Here is a 22,609-nt window from a genome sequence, read left to right on the forward strand (position 1 = left end):
ATATACACCACCGAAAGTTCACGAATAGCAACTACATTTTTAGGTATTTTAAATCCTCTTGTATTTAAACTGCATTGACATAAATTGATTATGATTGACATTAGTCACCAAACTTTTAACGTTTTTAAGTTATGTTTTGCTTGCTAAACCGTGTTGGAGCTACTACCGTCATCTAGTGAAACACATTTTAAGATAGTTATATTAGGGTGCTACATCTGTGGCTCAATCGAAAGGAATTTTTTTACGCCATTGCGGCACATTTGTTGAGCAACATAGCAGCCACGCCGTAGCAGTAAAATCGCTTATTTATCCAATGTAACTTCAACCAATCACAAATCCGCATTTAAAACAAAGCTTAACACGTCGCGCGAAGCCGAACTTTAACCCGTGTGACCGCCTCACAACGGCTGCGTGGAGGTTAAACCACACGGGCAACCATGACAACGAAATAGTTGGAAACACGAGATATTTGATTGTTTCAACATCCGCGCCATTGTTTGGAAACCAGAACTCGTCCAGAGGTCGAAATCGCGAAACAGCCACCTCTGGCACAGTGTCGGATCATGTGACGTAATAATCACGAGGCTAACGCGTGATCAACTCCTGGTGTCAGGGTTTGATGGGAATCGAGTTTGGAATGTAGCTAACAAAAACGGCCGTTCCCGCTTCCGTGTTTGAAAAAATCCAGCTTCCTAATTGAGAGTCTGTTGCTTGCCCTAGATTAAAACTTATTTTATTCACATGTATGATCTAGTAACGAAACCAGTACCATAACAGTCATAAATACAAATTAAAAGAGTATGACCAAAAATGACATTCAGATGACCATCACAAACTAAGCATATAGTTAGCCAAATAAAAGCTTTAACCCCTTAAGTGTTGCAAAGGTGCACGATTGGATTCGAACCAGTGACCTTCAGTAAACTATCTTCTCAATTGACTCTCCATCAACCGTTGGGTTGTAGAGTCGCTAGAGGCGCGACAATACCAGACAATGGCAGACACACTGTCATTGTTTACAGCGCGCGCTTGTTCACAACTTCAGGGCTTTCACGGCGCGGACAATTTCATATCGTTACTACGCTTCTTATCCGGTTTTCTGTTTAAAAAACGCAGTGATCAAAATGCATTTCCTTTGCTTTTATAATTCTTGTAGCAAGTCATATACTACATTGGCTACATGCACACGTATGGGTGACTCAGCAAATCACCTCCGCTCGAGTTATCTGAATTCTAATTAGACTGGACTTATTCAAGCCCCTGTATTGACACAAAAACAAAAACAAGCAGACAGCAATAGCGCATTGACCAACAACAAACAAAAGTTTGTCTGTAGCTAACCACCGTGGAATTTTTACACTGCGCATTAGACGTAGTGTGCACCGCCAGGCATTTTTAAAAATTTCTGATCTAGCCAAGCATGAACGACTTGCCATAACAAACTTTTGTTCGAAAGAATGTTCAAATTAAAACAACAAACAAAAGTTCAATTTCTTTCATTAACACCTGATGAAAACATTCCGATATTAATTTACTTTTGTGCGCTTGTTTCTGGAGCATTTAGAAAAAAAATACAATAACCCAATCGATTGTGACGCAGTGACAGAGACGTTTCAATCCGCCTATAGTTATGGATATCTTGCACAAGCACATTTCTGCATGCAATAGACTTTTTCAAAATGCCGCAATTGTATCCATATTTAAAAAAAACTGTAAAAACACTGTTATTTACGTTCTACTCTCTGCATCGTATCCATCACGCCTTAACTGGGAAAGTATATTTTACATTTCATTGTGGTATTTTCTCATGTCTTATATTTTTAATTAACAAAATAGGATGAGTGATTATGTTGATAAACAGCCTGTGACAAAAGTCGGAAAACTGAGGTGCTCAAGTCCTATTGCCACTTCTGCATACATTCGATTAAATTACAGCAATTGTTTACGGCTTTTCATAAAAAAGTGTACACAGGTTTTTAAAGAAAAAAGCACACAGCATTTCAAAGGAAAAGCTTTTAATGAATCTGTAACTTATGCATAAACGTCATAACCGTAGTTAACTAACAAACACTTTAACGCCATATGTTATTAGTACGCTGACTTTTAATAAAAGTGAAAATCTGTTTCAGTTTAAAAATAGAGAAAAGGAATGTATGGAAAAAGTTTTGCCCTACTGACACAAATGCAAAGATAACAGGAAGACAGAAACTAAAATCCTTAACCAAAGCGGCAAATCATTCAACCGAAAAAGAGAAAAACACAATTGCAATACGGTCCACAAAATTACGATATAATACGAACTGGTTATTAATAAGTTTCATGCAAAAAAAGTTTTGAATTAAGCGACTAAAGTGTCTGGCAGACAAAAATGAAACAATCTGGGTACGTTCCAAAACTTCTAACAAGGTGTTTGAAACGAGGCTTTTAGTAACTTTCCTATTCATCTGGGTCTGATAAGACGTGTGAGACGTTAAACGGATCAAATTTCGCTACGAGAAAGTCTTAAAGATCTTGCACAAAGACGTTTACGACCACGCTGTAACTAGGTTTTTTATCTTAGTTGCTGTTTCTTTTGCCAGTAATTCAGCGTCTTTAACATCTACTACAACCGATTTCACGCGTCAATTTTGCAGCAGCGTAACGATCTGTGTAGTTTTAAGAAAGTAACGTAGCTTTATTTTTTCACCCTGTTGCACATTTAAATCCACTGTATCGTAGTAAAATTTAAACTTTACGCTTTTTACACAGCTTATACAATGGGGCATAGTGTTATGAAGAATGATAAAGTCAGACAAATATTGTCTATTTCTTGTCATAAGCATAGAAAACTATTGTCACAAAAATGATTTTGTACCATCACAGATTTGCACTGGTACTTTTTTTAAAATGAAGTGGGCAAAATAGCATTAAATACAATCACCTTTAGACATTAAAAGGTTAAAAAAAGTTGTTTCTGCGAAACGCTTTAACATGGCGACAGTGAATAAGTGAACAAAAGCAGTCATACAAACCAACCAATGCTTAAGAAAAAGGCCGCACCACGTGGGAGCTTTCTTAGAAAACGTCTTAAAGGGTAAAAAAGGGGGTGACCGAACACCATCTAGTCACAAGAAAGCAGGGAGAATATAAAAGGGTGGTTGAGATCGTCTTGGCCCAGTGCAAAGCAGAAAGTAAGAGAACAGTTAGGTGCGTTTGAAATTTTTTTGATTTAGTGGAGATATGGAAGTACTGCTTCATTTTTATAAAAATGTCTACGGGACAGTGGAAAATGTTTGCAAAAACAAATTTATAATTCATCTGAATATCCGATTTGAATTGTTTTTTTTTGCGGATGTAAATTTAAATACATCTGAAAAAACAAAATTATTAAAACGATTTAAATTGTTGTTGTTTTTTGCAACTTTTAAATTATTTGTAACGTTTGCTTTTTTATTATAAAGTCGTTGCAAATTTGAGGTAATTAATTAGGGTATGATACACTGTGTTTCGTATACCGCTAAGTCCGCCAACGCATTAAGCAATGAAAACGGTTTGTCGCTATCTCCTTTTCACGCCATCATGGAAAAGTGGTATGGCAATCTCGGTAACCATGGCGACGCCGCCCAACTGTCACCATTCGCTAAACAAGCCTGTTTTTTTTCTTTTTCTTTTTATATGTATTGTCAAAGTCACAAAAAATAACATAGAATAAAAAGTTGATATTGTTGGTTAGGTTATATGTTAAAGCGTGAGGTGTTCTTGGTAAATTTGGGACGGCATTTTCACTTACCAACTGCGCTAATAACGCAAATAGTGTCGCTACACATTTTTATGTTAAAAAAACAGCTATTACAAGGAGTTTTTAGTTAAAAAAATAGAGAAAGCAAGTCCTTTGGAAGGTTGGTTGCAAACAACTTTCTTCCTTATATAGGCGCTTCGTTTAATTTTCAATTTGATTGTTGGTATAAATATGCCTAATTTTGAACAGTACTGCAACTCAAATGTTGTAACTTTTCTTTGCCATTGGATGTAGACAGTGTTTCCAAAACTAAGAAATACCAAGTTTTAAAATGAACCGCGTAGGTAAAGTTGGCCTGTTGGCCATTTTGATTGTGTGTGGAGCTTCAGTCTCCAATTCAGCGGTTACCATGTGTTTGGTTGGTACGGTTGGTGATGATATCGCATCAGCTGCCTGCACAAACTTCTGCGGAAGAACTGAAATAGCAAGCGGCGGAGGTAAGTAGCATCTTGTTCTAAGCTTTTTTGTGTGTAATTATTTCATCGTGAAAGAAAATAAGTAAACAAACGTTTATGAAACCGTTTTACCAGCTCTTCTTTAAAGTTACATTCAAAGTCAAAAGGAGAAACGAAATTCATAAATTTGACTATTTTTTTACATTTTAACAACCGTTGTATATTTTAGCCGAAGTAGGTTCTTGTGTGGCCGATCTCGCCGCTTGTGAAGCTCTCTGCGCCGGAACTGCGTAAGTTGAAGAAAATACATTAAAACAATGCTACTTACCCGTATAAAAAACGGCATTCGTCCTCGGACGCGTCCCGAGTTTCAAACCTAGTGAAAAAAAAACATTTCGGGATTCGTCCTCGTAAAAAACGAATTTTAAAACAAAAAAAACTTAACTATTTTTAATATGTTGCAATGACAACCTGCTCTGCCAGCTTTAACAACCTTTAAAAACAATTTGCGTTTACTACGTATTTCAGGAACTGTATTTCGGCTTGCTGCAATGATGCTAACGACTGCAACTCAGCGGTAGCTACAATGAGAGGGACAGTAAATTGTGGTGTTGGAACACACGATGGTACAAACTTCCCTACAGCTGAAATGACATGCGACGCAGGCGATCTGTGTGGACGAAAAGAAACAACATCCGGAGGAAGTAAGAACAAGTACATTAAAGACGAAAGCGTCAATAAGCTCTGTCGGACAATTAGCAAAAAATATTGTACTTGTCCAAATTGAAGTAGGCTTTGATCAATGTACAAGGCTGTATGTTGTTGTGGGTAACACGAGCTCTTGTGTTCAAACGCGGGCAAATAATAATTATTGATTTATAGGTAAAGTAGCCTGTTTTCACTATCATACAGTTATTTCACGGTTTTTTAAACATAAAATTTTCCTTTTCAGCCACAACTGTTGTCGGATCCTGCTCAACTGTTGCTGAATGTGAAACTCTATGCGATGGAGCAACGTAAGTTATGTAATCAACATCAAGAATATTTGTTTACTTTCATAGACAAATAAATCAATTTTAAAAAAAGTGGTTCACTTGTCAATTGTGTAAATCAATTATTATTATTGTAAAAAATATAGTGTTTTATTTCTAAATTAACCGGAGTCGCCTAAATATTAACACTTTATCCATTTATTCATAGAAACTGTGTATCGGCATGTTGCAACGATGCTGACACATGCAACACACGAACAGTGGCAGAAATGGACAGCGTGGTGCGATGTGGATCTGGGGTTTTGGCAAGCGGAAACTTCCCAGTACCGTTAACATGTACAGCTGAGAAGTTTTGCGGAAGAACCGAAGTTACAGGCGGTAAGAACTCGTTTACGTTCAACATTAATTAGTAGACCTAATGTCCACAGTCGTCCCGAATGCGACTTTGAAACGTCGGTTAATTCAACTAAGATAAGAACATTTCATACTGAAGAGAACGTTCATACTGGGATTAGCCCTAAAGCGCCGATGCAGACTAGCGATCGTGGCGTGGTACAGAAACAAGCCGGTCTCATAAGCATCCCTATTTGGGCCTGGTCGGCCAAGTGGATAGAGACTAAAAATATCTAGCCTGCAGTGGGATTCGTACTTACGACAGAAATCTTTCCGGGTCTCGCGCTTTACCAACTGAGCTATACAGGCACAGTGGTAAAGCCGCCGAAAGTCGAACCACAAGCACCGTTGCCTGAGGTGTATGCTGCACATGTCAGCTTTGTCGTGGGGGATCGCCAGTTCGACGGGTAATTCAAATACAATTACCGGTAGACTAAAGGGAAGTTTACAAACTTGAAGCATGACTATATTCATCAATTAGTAGAGCTGGCAACTTATAAAGTAATCGCCAAATATTTTTCAGGTGACACGACCGGTTCTTGTTCCACTCAAGCTGAGTGTGACTCTCTCTGCTCCGGCACTGCGTAAGTAGGAATCTAAATTTCTCAAACAAAAAACGTCGAGAGTTGGAAGTATCATATTTAAACCTTAGGTAGAGCTTTCAACATTTGCACCAATAAGTTTTAATTAATGTATAGTTGGGTTTAAACAGAGTATACGTTTTTATACCACTTGGAGTGAAACAGGAACTTTTCGAGTTGCTTTTAGATATTCCTTCACGTATGTTAGCAGTATGTTGTTACAAAGGTCGCTAACGAGGAATTCGGTTTTAAAAACAAGAACTAAAACAGCTAGAAATAGCTGTTCTGAGTCATAGGTAGACAATCTTTTAAGCACAGTTTGCACAACAACTATATTGTTTCACAGCAACTGTGTATCAGCATGCTGCAGCAACGCTGACGATTGCAACACCCGCACTGTGGCACAGATTAATGCGGCTCTACGATGCGGAACTGGAGTAGAGAACGGCGGAGCGTTTCCAACAGCCACGACTTGTGCCGCGGGAGAGTTTTGCGCCAGAAAAGAAATCAGTGGAGGTGAACAGTGTAAACTTTTTACTTAAGCATTTAGGTTGCAAAAATCGCAAGCGAATTCGATACTTAAGATCAGACAAAACGAAATATTGGTCCGTCGTACGACGTCGTTCACATATTAATACCCATCCAGTGGTGGGATTCAGCCGGTTTGCACCGGTTGTGTAGAACCGTGTCACGAAACTTTATGAGATCAGCGAACCGGTTAGCATTACTAGTTACTGTAAATGGTCTTTTTGTAACAGAACCGGCTAAAAATTGGCTTTTGTGGTGAAACCGACTGACAAAAAAATTGAATCCTATTTACTGAGTGATATGTTTTTTAAATGCAATGTAAATGTGCACAGGTGATACCGTGGGCTCCTGCGAGACACAAGCCTCATGTGAACTACTTTGCTCTGGCGTAGCGTAAGTTTGAATTAAGATCTTTGTTTTCCAATATATGTGCGTCCTACTTTTGCCTAATTCCCGCTTAGAGTCCACACAAACACCGTTACTTCAAACTTTGCAGGAGCTGCACATCAGCATGTTGCAATGATGGAGATTTTTGCAGCAGTCTCGCTGTAACTGACATAGTAGATGTGGTCCGATGTGCAACAGGATCCGTAACCGATGGTACACTCACTGGAACAATGGTTTGTGCGTCGACACAAAAATGCAGAAGAACTGAAACCACTTCGGGTATAAAACATTGACAAACTTGTTTGAATGTTTAGTCATACGAAATTACAAACAACTAAAAATGTTTAGGTGCCACTGTTACAACTGTTGGAGAATGTCTTGCTGCTGCAACGGCTTGTGATGATTCGTGTGCTTCACCGTAAGTTAAAGTTAGCCAACGCCACAATGACAAGGATTTTTAGTTTCACCGAAGCAACAAAACGTCACACTTTCCCTACAAATTTCATACAATCAGTATCAGATAAAATCACCTACTAAGATATTAATAACTAGTTTTTCCATTTTTTACAGTAATTGTGTAGCTGCGTGCTGCACAAACGACTTGTGCAACACTTTGACAGTCGCTGTACAGACAGGTATAGTTTGTATGGTTGGAACAACTACCACAGTTGGAAGCAACGCTGCAACTGGAAGTATGGTGCCCACACATTGCAGTCCAAACCTTTACTGTGCAAAAACCGAAACCACCACAACAGCAAGTAACAACTTGTGACAATATTTATGGCTGCATACCTCGACACAAACTTATTGTGAAGTAATATTACAGATAACGTGGATACTGTGGTTAGGGTTGGATCATGCCAGGCTGACGTCACTGCCTGTGATCTGCTCTGCACTGGTGTCACGTAAGTTGGACGTTAATATAGAGTAAAAACGTGAAACTCAAAACCTGTATATGAAAACAGTAAGAACATCTTTTCATTGTTTTTCATTGTTATAACAAATGCATTCTGTAATTTTTGTTTATGACTTACATGTAAACTTCGATGTAAAATAATACATGTTTCATTGTACTCCAGGGGTTGTGTGGCAGCATGCTGTAATAATGCCGACAACTGTAACAGCGAATCAGTCACTACAATCAAGAATGTAGTGACCTGTGGAGTTGGCACATTGGCTAGCAACGTATTTCCGACCCCAGCTATGGCTTGCCAAGCTACCGAACAATGTGGGAGAACAGAAACAACAAGTGGAGGTAAGTTTTGACATCTTGTTGAAATGTTTTAACTCTCGGTAATGTGTAACTTAATTTAGTTAAAATGTAAATAGGTATACACCCATTTGAATAAAATGTCGTTTCAGGCGCTACTACAGTGGTAGGATCTTGCTCAACAGCAGCTTCATGTACAACTGGACTCTGTGGATCAACCTCGTAAGTTTAAAACAACATTTCGCTTGATGATTTCTCTCACATAACGCGCAGCACTCATCAGCACAAAACTGACACGCTTAGAAAGTTCGCAGCCAATTGAAACTGAATAAACTAAATCACTTTTTTGCCCACGTATTAACCAATGAACCATACTGTGTTGCAGAGGTTGTGTGGCAGCTTGTTGCAACGTGGCAGATGGATGTAACAGTCTGACAGTTGAAACACAAACAGCAAGACAATGTTTGACTGGAACAACCACGCAAGTTGGAAGTGCCGATGCAACTGGAAGTTTGACTCTTCAGCATTGTGCAAGTGGAGAAATGTGTGGAAGAAAAGAAACAACAACCACAAGCGGAGGTAAATGATAATTGTTGTATTCTATACAGACATAAATTAACATCTTTTTACGTGTTTAGACACATCTACAGTGGTAATAGTTGGATCCTGTAGCACTGCAGCACAATGCAACGATGGAACTATGCTTTGCAATGGGTAAGTGGGATATATAATTCAATACCAGCGTTCGGGTGAAAAGAAAAATACCTTTTCATTTAAACCATTATACCGAAAAGTCTAAAACTAGAAAGCCTTGTCTGTGCAAAACCTAACTGGAGTGTTAAGTAATTACTTTCAAAAACATGTTTTAAATGCAGGGTTACAGGTTGCATCGAGTATTGTTGTGACACTGACAGTTGCAACTCTGCCGCTGTCACTACAACAACCACTACTACAACCACTGCATCAACTACAACAACCGTAACAACCACATCTGGTGCTGAACACGCAGCACAAATTAATATGTTGGTGATGATGGGTCTTGTGGTTCTCGGTTGGTTTATGGCTTAATCGATGTGTTTCCAATGCATCATCATTACTGTGTTTGTGTGATTTAGAGAATATATATCCAAGTTTAAACTATTTTCTTACGTTGCACATGGATTTCAACCTACTGTGAAGTGTGTTAATGTAAGCTGTGTCTCAGTGTTAAAATACAATTGAACCGATTCTGTACATTCCAAAAGCGTTAAAAATTTACAACGTCAAATACAATTGTCTTCCACCTGTGGTTTACGAAGTGGACAACATTAGCTCATGTGCAATGAAACGCCTACAGTAGTTCGAATCACAGTACGTCAGGGGTATTTGCAACTAATGAACTGTTTGGTTTGGGTCTGTAGTGCTGGTGTCATTACCTGGTTTCTAAAAGCTGTGAACATTGACAAACAAAGAGATTATCTGTTTTAGTATAGACTACCCGTCCAAATCATTAGAAACTGGAATTGACCGACAGCAATAGCTAAAACACAAAACAAATACAACTCGAAAAGAAATTTGTTTTGGTGAACATGAAATATATGTTAACTGACATTCGACAAGCTTGTTTTCGTGTTGTGCAAAACAAGATACAATTATAGGTATCTTCATTTCATTCGTCTCATGGAAGGCAGGTACGAAGCTTTAAAGCGTGAAGACAGAAAAAGGCAATGGCGTCTACAACAACCCTTTCTGAAAGGAACGAGCAAGAGATCAACGTGTTATACTACCGTTCCGATTCTGTCTCAACGGTTGAGGCAACAACAAAACCACAAGCACACCACTGACAGCAATCAACACGAAATATTTATCTTGCAAAATAGCTACATTAGCCACAACAACGTTTTGTTATTACTGTTACTTCTAATGCTTTAATTTACTGTTGTATTCAAAAATGTGCATTGCACAGGAGGTAATATAGATTTTAAATCGCAAATCCTCATGGTTCTTAAACGTCATGTAGGTCAACTTCACAAATTTTAAACGGTTGCGTAAACGAATCTGTTTAGACTGACCAAGTGATACGGAAGGAAAATCTATGGAACACTAAAACTTAATTAAAGTGAACAGGAGCACGAAACGGCCACGACAAAAACACGAGGAAAAACGCCGATCATCGCCGCACACGACGAGTCAACACGTGGAAGCGACCTTTGGAAAAACTCTAATGGCGCTGAGCGAGAGAAAAAGTTTTGGGGTAATCAGACTCCTTTGAAAGAGTCGGGACGTTACGATGAAGTGAAAAAAGAGAAGGCTGCCATGTTTTTGTTTAGTTCAGTTGACTTACCGTAAAGTGGAGAAATAAAGAAAGTCGGCAACGATGTGCTTGGATTTCGGGCGCAAAGCAGTTAAAAGTTCGCCAAAGTCACATGAAAAAAATTTTAAAAAATGTTCGGAATTAATCCTCAGGAGCTTCCTGAGTTTTAATCTTGTAAATAAAATCGATTTCAGGATTCGTCTTCGTGAAAAAAACACCTTTCAAAACAAAACACAAAACTAACTATTTTAAACATGTTGCAATACCAACTTGCTCTGATCGAAAATGTTTGGCTGGAACAACCACCCAAGTTGGAAGTGCAGCAGCAACTGGAAGTTTGACTCTTCAGCATTGTGCAAGTGGAGAAATGTGTGGAAGAAAAGAAACAACAACCACAAGCGGAGGTAAATGATAATTGTTGTATTCTATACAGACAGATATTAACATCATTTTACGTGTTTAGACACTTCTACAGTGGTAACAGTTGGATCTTGCAGCACAGCAGCGGAATGCAACGTTGGAAACATGCTTTACAACGAGTGAATGGGATATATAAGGGAAAAATACCTTTTCATTTAACCAATCATACCGAAAAGTCTAAAACTAGAAAAAAAAACTAACTGGAGTGTTAAGTACTTTAAAAAACATGTTTTAAATGCATGGTTACAGGTTGCATCGAATATTGCTGTGACACTGACAGTTGCAACTCCGCCGCTGTCACTACAACAACCACAACCACCACAACTTTACAACGTCAAATACAAGTGTATATCTTTCAGCTGTGGTTTACGAAGTGGACAACGTCAGCTCATGTGCACTAAAACGCCTGATTGTTATTTTTAAACATAGAACATGCAGTAGTTTGAATCATAGTACGTCAGGGGTATTAAAAGTGCTATGCCAAATCAAGCCGCTTTTGCAAGTAATGAACCGTTTGGTTTGCGTCTGTAAAGGGATCATTAACGGAGGGTTGCGATTTGAAGCGATTAACTGTATAAATATAGGCTAGCCGTCTCAAGCATTTAAAACTGGAATAGGCCGACAGTAATAACAAAACACAAAACAAATACAGCTCGAAAAGAAATTAGTTTTGGTGAACATGAAATGTATGTTAACTGACATGCGACAAGTTGGTTTTATTGTTATATAAAACCAGATACAATCATAGGTCCTTCATTTTCCTCGTCTCATAGAAGGCAAGTACGAAGATTCAAAGCGTGGAGTAAGAAAAAGGCAATGACGTCTACAACAAATCCTCTCTAGAAGAACCGAGCAGGAGATCCACGTGCTATACTACAGTTCCAATTCTGTCTCAAATGTTGAAGCAGTAACAAAATCACAAGCACACCGCTAACAACAACAAAACAAACATTTCAGTTTCAAAACAGCTGCATTAGTCACAATAACTTTGTTTAGCGTTGTTAATTTGAGTGATTAAAAAATGTGCATTGCACAGGAGCTAATACAGATTTTTAGTCGCACATCCTAATGGTTGTTAAATGTACAAGTAGGACAACTTTACAAATCTTAAACGGTTGTTTAACGAATCTGTTTTAGACCGACCAAGTGCAATAGAAGGAAAAGACTTCAATTAAAGTGAACAGGGGCACGAAATAAACGCCGATCCTCACCGCACACGACCAGTCAACACGTGGAAGCGACCTTTGGAAAATTTCTAATGGCGCTGAGCGAGGGAAAAAAGAAAAGTTTTGGGGTAATCAGACTCCCTTGAATGAGTCGGGACGCAGCGATGTAGTGAATATAAGGAGGGGGCTGCCACGTTTTTGTTCAGTTCAGTGGACTTACAGTAAGTGTAGAAATAAAGAAAGTCGGCAACGATGTGCTTGGATTTCGGGCGCAAACGAGAAAGATTTTGCGGCGAAGTGGTAGCTCAATTTAGTGAGTAAAATAAATCTGCAAAAGGCTCACAACACCAGTTTCGTGTATGACTTATAAATTTTTATCGTTTAAATACGACTAACTAGGAAGTTTTGTTGTGAAATTGCTACAAACTTCGGGAAAAGAAGTTGGTTAGAGGAGATAAAAAATATGTACTGTTTATAGACAGAAAATTCAAAAAATTTAAAAACTCGGTCAATGACGTTTTCAAATATTTAAAGTGACCAAAGTTGTGTGCGCATGTTGGGATGGCCTGAATACTGCGGGCAAACTTGTCATTAACTTACTCATTATTGTCAGTGATATATTTGAGCAAGTATGTTGCAGATACATTTGGATTTATTTCATCCAATATATTATCTTAAATCCAAAAACATGGGTCAAGTACGTGCAGCCGTACTGTTGGCTGTTTTCTTGTGTGGCGTTTCGTTCAGTGATGCTCAGCCTGCGACATGTCTGGTTGGTACTGCTGGTGGTATAACTCAAACTAGCTGTGATAACAATGAACTCTTTTGCGGAAGAACCGAAACTGCTAGTGGCGGTAAGTCGTAACTTGGGACAAAATTATGATTTGTTTACAAGTGTGTTCGTGTATTGTAAGTAAAGTCGGTTGTAAAGATAAAATGATTGTAAATCGGCATAACATTAAAACACATAATATGTCAGTACAAGTGTACATGTTTATTTTTAACTAATACTGTGTATTTTTTAGATCCTACAGGCGCATGTGTCGCAGATCTGGCCGCTTGCGACGCTCAATGCGCCGGAATGACGTAAGTAGAAATTAAATTAAAATATTCCAAATATGCAAAAAATGCCGCAATGGACATGTGCTTAGTAACGGTTAAGCGCAATTACCGAGACTTTTTTGGTCACTGCGAAGTAAGACGTTTTGTTGCATTGAGTTTGCCTGTAACGCTTATTTTAGGGGCTGTGTATCGGCTTGCTGCAATGATGCTGTCGACTGCAACACCGGGGTCGCAGCAATGAGAGGAACAGTGACATGTGGGGTTGGGGTACATGACGGCAGCGCGTTCGCTACCCCTGCAATGGCGTGTGACGCGGGAGATCTGTGTGGAAGGAAGGAAGTAACAGCGAACAATGGTGGTAAGAATATGCAGCCAACATCATAGTGTTTCTTTTGCAATAAATAAATAAAATATGTGAAACTATTTTGGCTGACAACAACGATTAATAAACTTGAACTAAAAATAAAAACGAAAAAATGGAAGTAAACTGGTTTAAAGCTCACAGAGTTTCTAAGTTGACTGCTTTTTCAAAAGCAAATGCCATTGCATTTATTAAAAACATACCTTTCACAGATGTAACCACCACTGGATCTTGTTCAACTGTGGCTGAATGTGAGGCACTCTGCGATAGTGACACGTAAGTGATGTTGAGTTTCTTTAAACACTTAGAAAATTCGGTATGCCACAAACACAAACAAAACGGATTTTTTAGATCAAATAAGTCCAGTGTCAGCAGGTTTAGATATTTTTTACATGTAGTCTGATATTTTTACCATAGGAATTGTGTATCGGCATGTTGCAATGATGCTGACACCTGCAACACTCGGACAGTGACGCAGATGAGCAACATTGTGCGATGTGGAACTGGTGCAAGCGCCACTGCAACACTGTTGACTTGTGCAGCTGGATCGCTTTGTGGAAGAAAGGAGGTTGGAGGCAGTAAGTGTGATTTGCAATGCTCAGTTTAAAGGTCGCAAGACCTGCTACAATACTTATGAATCGTACTAAAAGTTTGTATTTAATTGAAGCTCCAACAGTCACCGGAACATGTTCAACTCAAGCAGAATGCGATGCCCTGTGTGCTGATACTACGTAAGTTTGGAATAATGTTATAGCGGGGGGAAATTGCTTTACCACAGTTTTGGAAAATGTGGCAGAAGGTTCTGCAAATCAAATATAATTTGTTTTTCAATGCATTGCTAGGGTATTTATAATATACAAATGGGCCGAAGACAATGAGCAATCGAAGCCAGTTGATTAAACGAATGTTAAATTTTTTAAATAAAACAGGAATATCGGAACCATCCGGCGCATAACAAGTTATGTTATTTAACCTGAATTAGGATTTCTACCATAAGCAAACAAATTTAAGCATTATACTGTTTACAGAGACTGCACAGCTGCATGCTGCAACAATGCTGATGACTGCAACAGCCGAACAGTAGCAGAGATCGAAGCCAAAATTGTATGTGGAACTGGAACTTGGGCTAACAATGCATTTCCTGCAGCCACTACTTGTGCCGCTGACGAGCTTTGCGCACGAACAGAAACAACATCAGGTTCAAGTGAGTGTCAGATACATACCTTGGTCATAACAACAATCGGTTGTACGTTACCAACACATAAAACTTGCAAACACATGATGCTTGTACAAATTTATGCAGTAACACTAGCAGATATCCCGAAGCTACTCTTGCTACAAAAGCGGGGAATAAGTTACCACATCTGATACATTGCCTTTACATTTAAAACACACTTTACAAACTGCTGTCTGTAAAGTTCAGAAGTATACGCTATAAAGCTGTGTTTGAGTCAAAAGAAACGTCACTACCAGGACATCGGCATTTTGTTTGGAACGTTGGTGTCTTATTTCAATTTTTTAAATAAGACATTTCTCTTTCACAGCCACCACCATTGTCGGATCGTGTCAGACTCAGACAGCATGTGAGGGACTTTGCGACAGTGCAACGTGAGTTACGTGGCTTAAGCATAGATTGACACAAGTATTAATTTAACCTTATAAATGGATACTTCAAACATAAGTTTCGTATTGCGCTTAAAATGTAATTTACTTTTGTAAACTACTTTCAAAAAATATCAAGCACATAATATTTGATCAGGTGTTGTTTATTTGCATGGAATAGGAACAAAATATGCTTTATACCTCCCAGGTTTGCTAACATAGATAAAAACACAGATTTAGCACACTTTTGATTTAACATCACACTCCTAAACGGTAACTACTTTTTTGAGTTTAAGATATCTAAGTTAAATATCAACATCGCAATATTATCAGGGGTTGTATATCGGCTTGCTGCAAGGATGGGGATTATTGCAACACTCGGGATGTAGCAGATATAGACAACGTGGTTCTGTGTGGGACTGGAGCTGACCCAACTGCTGCATCAATGACATGTGCTGTTGGATCGCTATGTGGGCGAACATTAACTACAAGTAGGAAATAAATCATGTTGTGGTTTATTAGAAAAGTTTTTTTACTGGTAGATATTTGTAGGCACTATTGCTGGAACTTGCTCGACCCAGGCTGAATGTGACAGTCTATGTGCCGGCACTGGGTAAGTTTGGACGATTTGGTTATTGAATGTTTTTGAATTCAAAAAGGCCCTTAGAAAACCCAAAGTAAAGTGTTCTGTAAAAGAGCTTTTATTTTTTTGACCTGTGCGATATGATTCTTGCATTTCGAATTGTATGTTGTCACGTTACCCTTTTATCTCTTTCTTTAATTTAATTTTACAGAAGCTGCACATCAGCTTGTTGCAGTGACTCAGACAATTGTAACACCCGAACAGTAGTACAGATTGCAGGTAGAATAAGATGTGGGACTGGAACTTGGGCTAACAACGCATTTCCTACTGCTACCACTTGTGCCGCTAACGAGCTCTGCGCAAGGACAGAAGTGTCAGGAGGTAAATAAACCAAACTTAATTTAGCAAACTGACATTTCCTTTCGAGTTTATACGATAATCCGTTTGGCCAAAAACCTAAACTGATGACTTTTTACTTGTACCGACAACCACACACAATAAATATTCCAACAGTTTAACGTGTAACCCAAGTTGTGCATAGTGCAAAGTTCTACTTTGTAAAATGCCCAATCTTATTTCCAGGTGCTACAGAAGGATCGTGCCAGACACAAGCTGGATGTGACTTGCTCTGTGCTGGAGTCACGTGAGTAGAATTTTCAACATACATAAAAATTGCTGCATCTTGTGATAAAATCTAACTCGCCAGTTATTTTTACTTTTACATTTATCTTGCGTTCATCGTTTTGCTTAACAACCTGCCTAGGTAGAAAAACATAAAATGTTAGATATTTTGCAGGGGTTGCACATCTGCATGTTGCAACGATGGAGATTTTTGCAACAGTCTCGCTGTAACTGACATAGTAGATGTGGTGCGATGTGCTACAGGATCCGTAACTGATGGAACACTCACTGGAACAATGGTCTGCGCGTCCACAGAAAAATGCAGAAGACGTGAAACTACTTCGGGTATGAAACAGAGACAAACTTGTTTGAATGTTTAATCATACGAAATTACAAACAACTAAATATGTTTAGGCGACGCTGTTACAACTGTTGGAGAATGTCTTGCTGACGGAACGTCTTGTGATGATTCGTGTGCTTCACCGTAAGTTAAAGTTAGCCAACGCCACAATGACAAGGATTTTTAGTTTTACCAAAGCAACAAAACGTCACATCGCAAAATCAACATTTGACATTTTCATACAATCAGCGTCAGATAAAATCACTCACTGAGACTTTAATAACCACTTTGACAATTTTGCAGAGATTGTGTTGCTGCATGCTGCACAAACGACTTGTGCAATACCTTGACAGTCGCTGTACAGACAGGTATAATTTGTATGGTTGGAACAACTACTACAGTTGGAAGCAACGCCGCAACTGGAAGCATGGTGGCCACTCATTGCAATCCCAATATGTTCTGTGGAAGAACTGAAACAACCACAACAGCAGGTAAAAACATCGTGCGGTTTAAGTCACAAAGTATCCGTCGGAATTTTTTAACAAAACCACAATTTTCAGACAACATGGACACAGTGGTTGTTGTAGGATCATGTCAAGCTTCAGCAGGCTCATGCGACTTGCTCTGTGCAGATGACTCGTAAGTTAACAAGCTCACACATTCTACAAAAATCAACATGATCAATAATGCACAATTTGTAGAAACTGCGTTCGCGCATGCTGCAACGATGCGGACGGTTGCAACAGTGTTACGGTTGCTATGATGACAAGCACGCTGACTTGCTACACAGGAACGGTCTCTGGAACAACTTTAACCGCAACAACGGCCTGCACCACAGCAAATCACGTTTGTGCCAGAACAGAAACGACAACCGGAACGGGAAGTAAGTGTGATCAAATCTTAAAAACAAACGTAGAAAACTAAAAAACAACTGATGTACTTGCCTATTTGCTTTGCTCAGTCCAACCAATTCACTCAATTGTAATGTTTTTAGATTCAGCCGCAGTTGCAACCGTTGGATCGTGTCAAGCTCAGAGCGCATGTGCAACATTGTGTGGCTCAACTCCGTAAGTTTTATATGAGATATACGTTCATCTCATTGATCATTTATAGAATATTATATATTCACGATTACCTATATTAAACACCATTCAGCTTTTATTAAACACCACAACGACAAGGGGGTATTATAACCGGCAACACATTTTTCACAGAAATTGTGTGAGTGCTTGCTGCAGCAGTTCGGATCTCTGCAACAGTTTAACAGTGAGCCAACAAACAGCCCGAAACTGTTACGTTGGAAGTTCAACTTCAGACACACCAGTTATGGATATGACTTACACTCGGTGTGCTGCATCCGAACAGTGCGGAAGAACTCAAACCTCTGCAACATCTGGAAGTAAGTCTTGTGCGACGTTAATGCTATTTTTTCTCATGTACGAACCCTGACTAAAGTACTGGCAAACGGCATTTACTCAATGTTATGAACTAAATGAATGAAACGAGGACATATACTTTTGCAGACATTTTTTCTAATGCTTTGCTAATGTTTAGGTACAACAACAGTGACTACAGTTGGATCTTGTACAGCAGCAACTGCATGCGACACACTTTGTGGAACGTAAGTTTGAGAAAAAATATAATCATAAATTGATGCTACTTTATCAAATTTCAAGCAAACCTTTGCCCTTAACGTGTACGTAAATGTATTCATACAAACTTTGTCCCATCATAGGTGATAATAACATCATTGTCTTGTAACATGCATATTAACATACAAGCAGCAAAACATGATTATGTTATTTCACAGGGCGGCAAACTGCGTATCAACTTGCTGTGACACTGATGGTTGCAACTCTGCCGCTATTGCCACAACAACAACCACGACTACAACCACTGCTGCAGCCACAACAACCACTGGTGGTGCTGAACATGCAGCACAAATTAATATGTTGGTGATGATGGGTCTTGTGGTTCTCGGTTGGTTCATGGCTTAATCGATGTGTTTCCAATGCATCATCATTACTGTGTTTGTGTGATTTAGAGAATATATATCCAAGTTTAAACTACTTTTTTACGTTGCACATGGATTTCAACCTACTGTGAAGTGTGTTAATGTAAGCTGTGTCTCAGTGTTATGATATATTTGAACTGTTTCTGTACATTCCAAAAGCGTTAAAATTTTCAAACTTTAAATACAACAGTAAAAATTTCAGCATAGTGTCTGTTGTTTACGAGGTAGAAAATATTGAATCTTGCACACCAAACTTTTGATGCTAAAAGAAAACGTAGAACATAACTAGAAGGGTGGCTTAGCACATATTGCCCTTGCACATACACTATGATCTATTTTAAAACATAAATATATTTCCTATGCTTATTTTGTATTGGATCCCATATTAGCCATCGTCTTTTATAACCTTGATTGTTTCAGCAAGCAAAAACTTGTGGGTCCCCACACATGCAAAGATGAAAATAATGCAATTCAATAGATAACAATGAGTAAGTTTGGTATTGTGAAGACAAACACAGTGATTGGTGCTGTGCACATCTAAATATGCTATATGGAGTAAAAACTATTTAAATTAAAAAACTCATTTTAGGGAGCTAGTAGGATAACTGATTGCGATTCAACACACACAAACTTAAAAGTAGGAAACCATAATGACTCAATCAATAGTACTGCAAAATTTCATTCCAATCTGCCAACGTTTAATATTTCAACCACTAGAGGTGCTTTGAGCAACAACCGTTAATGTTTCTGACGTCAAAGGGCTGTTAACAACCCCGAACTGCAATGCCGCAATAACGATAATTGGCATAGTTTACAAGCTATCCAAATTTTAACCAATTCTGACATTGTTTACAAACTCACCCCTTTTAGGGGGCTAGCGGGGTAAATACTAGCGTTATCCGGATAAACAAAGTGGGATGCACATCTACATAACTATATCTACCATCTGTATAAGTTTCAGCCACATCCATCAAGCATTTTATAGAAAAACGAGTCGGACAAACTTTAGGGGGAAAATACCTATTTTAGGGGGCTAGCGGGGTAAATACTGGGGTTATCGACAAAAACGAAGTGGGATGCACATCTAGATAACTACATCTACCATCTGTGTAAATTTCAGCCGAATCCATCAAACATTTGATAGAAAAACGAGTCGGACAAACTTTAGGGGGAAAGTACCTATTTTAGGGGGCTAGCGAAATAAATACTGGGGTTATCGACAAAAACGAAGTGGAATGCACATCTACATAACTACATCTACCATCTGTATAAGTTTCAGCCAAATTCATCCAACATTTGATGGAAAAACGAGTCGTACAAACTTCGGGGAAAAATACACATTTTAGGAGGCTAGCGGGATAAATACTGGGGTTATCAACAAACACAAAGTGGGATGCACATCTACATAACTTCATCTACCATCTGTGTAAATTTCATCCAAGTCCATCAAGGATTTGATGGAAAAACGAGTCGGACAAACTTTGGGTAGAAGAAAAAAAAAGAAAAAAACAAGAAAAAAACAAACATTTTGAGTAAAATCAATATGTGTCCCCTTCAGGGAAGCAGGCCCATAATAAACTGCTTGACCGTGATTTGAAACACAAACCTTATAATAGTTTAAATCATAAGACATGCTTGATAAAAGTGACTGGAAACAAATCAGCTATTCGAACGGATAATCAGCTTTTAAAACTTTTTTGTTTGAACTACTTTCTTGTTAAATTAATAGTTGAACACTTACCAATAAAATGCAATTTTTGGAGTGTACGGTCATTATTTAAGCATTTAAGCCGCAATTTAAGTCAATTGTTTACCTTACTACGCTTTGCACTCGTGTTATGGAAGTGGGGCCTTAAAAAACTGAAACAACAGCGATTCAGTCGACGTCATCAAGAATGTAGCAATTAGGGAGTTTAGACATTTGCAAACAAAGTATTTATCCCCCCAGGTATGGCATGTCCAGCTGGGGTTAAAGTGATGGTCTTATACAATGCGATTTTGATGCAATAAGTTTCAAGATTTGCAGAGCCCAATACTTAATGCAGTACCCGAAAATCTTGTTAAATATACCTCGAAAAAAAGTTAAATTGATTTTGTAAACACGTAAATATATGTTATATAGTAAGCGAAAGGGTTTTCTACAATCAGGTATTCCGCCCTAATTAAAGCTAAGAAAAAGCACGAAGCTAAGAAGCGTGAAGACAGAAAAAGGCAAATTGACTTTTCTTTTTCTAGCCTGGAGCGAGCAAGAGATTCACGTGGTAACAGTGTTGCTCTGATTCCATCTTTACAGTTAAAGCAGTAACAAAGCCGACAAGCACCGCACTAACAGCAACCAACACAAAACCTTTACCCAGAATAGGGGTCGCTAACCTGTGACTCTTCGATCCCACTGCTGCGGCCCAATTTCAGTTATTACAAAATCTTTACAATATTTAATTATGCCGCCATAAAAGTCGAAAACGAAAATTGCAGTGCAAAAACATGACGGTGTCCGCTTCTAGTATTTAGCTACAACGGCGTTTCTACATACCATGAAACGTAAAGTATGAAAGAGACAAACTGGCAGCATTTTACCGCCAAAAAAACCTCATATGTAGTGGCAGTACATTTTAAAAGGGCTTTGTGGCTTCCACTGTTTTAACTGTGTAAAATGGGTCCAAACAAACGGCTTATTGAGTGGAAAGGTTGGCGACCCCTGACCTAGTATAAGAGCTGCATGAACACAATAAATAATTTTAAATAAAATTACTGTGAGTGATTAAATTTATTTGGTTTGCTACATACGTGTACATTGCATGAAAGCTAGTACAGATTTTAAATCGCACATGGAAAATGTAATGGTCTAATTCATATACGTAGACCATTTTTTTAATTGTGAAACTGGTGCTTGAACGAGGGTTAAGACCAACCAAGTGTTACAGAAGAAAAGTCATTGTGCACTAACGGGAAGATTAAATTGAAGTAAACTGGAGCCCAACACCAGCAACGACAAAATCACGAGAAAAACGCCGATCCTCACCGCACACCACTAGTCAACACGTGGAAACGATCCCTGAAAAATTTCTAATGGCGCTGTGCGAGAGAAAAAGTTTTGGGGTAATCAGACTCCCTTGAAAGAGTCGGGACGCTACAATGTAGTGAATATAAGGAGGGAACTGCCACGTTTTTGTGCAGTTGGGTTTGAGTTTACGGTGAAGTGGGAAGAAAGAGATCGGCATTGCTAAGTTTGAGACAGAACGTGTCAGTGTTAGGCGGCAAATTGATTCGAAATTTTCGGGGGTTAAAAGGGAGTGCAGTCGTAGTCGCCTTTTAAGCTTGTTTTTTTAGACACAAAAAGAAGTCTTAATCTTAGCATGGTTTTAATGTACATGCCTTTTAAAAAGTTTTTTTTTCTTGACCGAAACGCCCAGTTTTTGGAAAAAAAACATTTTGTGGGGAGAACGCTGTGTAAGAAAAATGTTGCTGTATATAAGCTATTGCTGCCAGGCTAAATACCAAGTTTAAAGAGCTCTTCTGGCAAATCTGGCACATTTGCCATGCCAGAAGAGCACTTTAAACTTGAAAAATGTTGCTGGTTAGCAATTTGGAGCGTTAAAGGGCACCGACTTTCTGAAGTTAATTGTATGAGCAAACGCAGGTTAAGAACATCAGGTGTAGAAATAAAATTGTGTGTGTACAGTTCAACTTTTACATGTGGTGCGAAGTCGGCGACTTAGCAAAGTTAATGGAAGCAAATTTTCAATCTAAAAATGCAGATTACCAAATCACAATGTGACATTGATTTTTGTGAAACCAGATCTATTTGGTTAAGCATTGCTTAAAATGTGGACCCAAAAATCTTTGCGTAGTGTAGAAAAGTTCTCGTTCTAGCAGGAAAAAT

General features: G+C 38.6%; 2 protein-coding genes across 3 annotated transcripts; both read left to right on the forward strand.

The window, feature by feature from the left end:
* Positions 1–3,987: 3,987 nt before the first annotated feature.
* LOC145233746 (uncharacterized) lies at positions 3,988–9,552 on the forward strand. 2 transcript variants are annotated; one of them, XM_080098517.1, is made up of 17 exons: positions 3,988–4,215; positions 4,403–4,463; positions 4,702–4,877; positions 5,126–5,189; positions 5,374–5,543; positions 6,082–6,142; positions 6,486–6,655; positions 7,000–7,060; positions 7,164–7,333; positions 7,403–7,472; positions 7,625–7,812; positions 7,881–7,959; positions 8,134–8,309; positions 8,417–8,486; positions 8,650–8,843; positions 8,903–8,978; positions 9,140–9,552. In XM_080098517.1, the coding sequence occupies exons 1-17, from the start codon at positions 4,050–4,052 to the stop codon at positions 9,330–9,332; spliced, it is 2,145 nt and encodes a 714-aa protein (XP_079954643.1). In that variant the 5' UTR covers positions 3,988–4,049; the 3' UTR covers positions 9,333–9,552. The 2 variants fall into 2 exon arrangements, with proteins under 2 accessions (XP_079954643.1, XP_079954644.1); XM_080098518.1 differs by lacking the exon at positions 9,140–9,552 and having other exon boundaries at positions 8,903–8,982.
* A 4,492-nt stretch (positions 9,553–14,044) lies between these two features.
* On the forward strand, positions 14,045–18,908 carry LOC145234563 (uncharacterized). The gene is made up of 17 exons (XM_080099275.1): positions 14,045–14,144; positions 14,234–14,297; positions 14,595–14,770; positions 15,111–15,174; positions 15,502–15,659; positions 15,721–15,781; positions 15,963–16,132; positions 16,334–16,394; positions 16,548–16,717; positions 16,787–16,856; positions 17,016–17,203; positions 17,273–17,351; positions 17,414–17,595; positions 17,707–17,779; positions 17,927–18,111; positions 18,267–18,333; positions 18,523–18,908. Exons 1-17 carry the CDS (start codon positions 14,045–14,047, stop codon positions 18,707–18,709), a joined length of 2,055 nt encoding a protein of 684 aa, XP_079955401.1. The 3' UTR covers positions 18,710–18,908.
* The last annotated feature ends 3,701 nt before the right edge of the window (positions 18,909–22,609 follow it).

The sequence above is a fragment of the Phallusia mammillata genome, chromosome 6 (assembly GCF_965637545.1).
Source record: "Phallusia mammillata chromosome 6, kaPhaMamm4.hap1.1, whole genome shotgun sequence".
NCBI classification, from domain to species: domain Eukaryota; kingdom Metazoa; phylum Chordata; class Ascidiacea; order Phlebobranchia; family Ascidiidae; genus Phallusia; species Phallusia mammillata.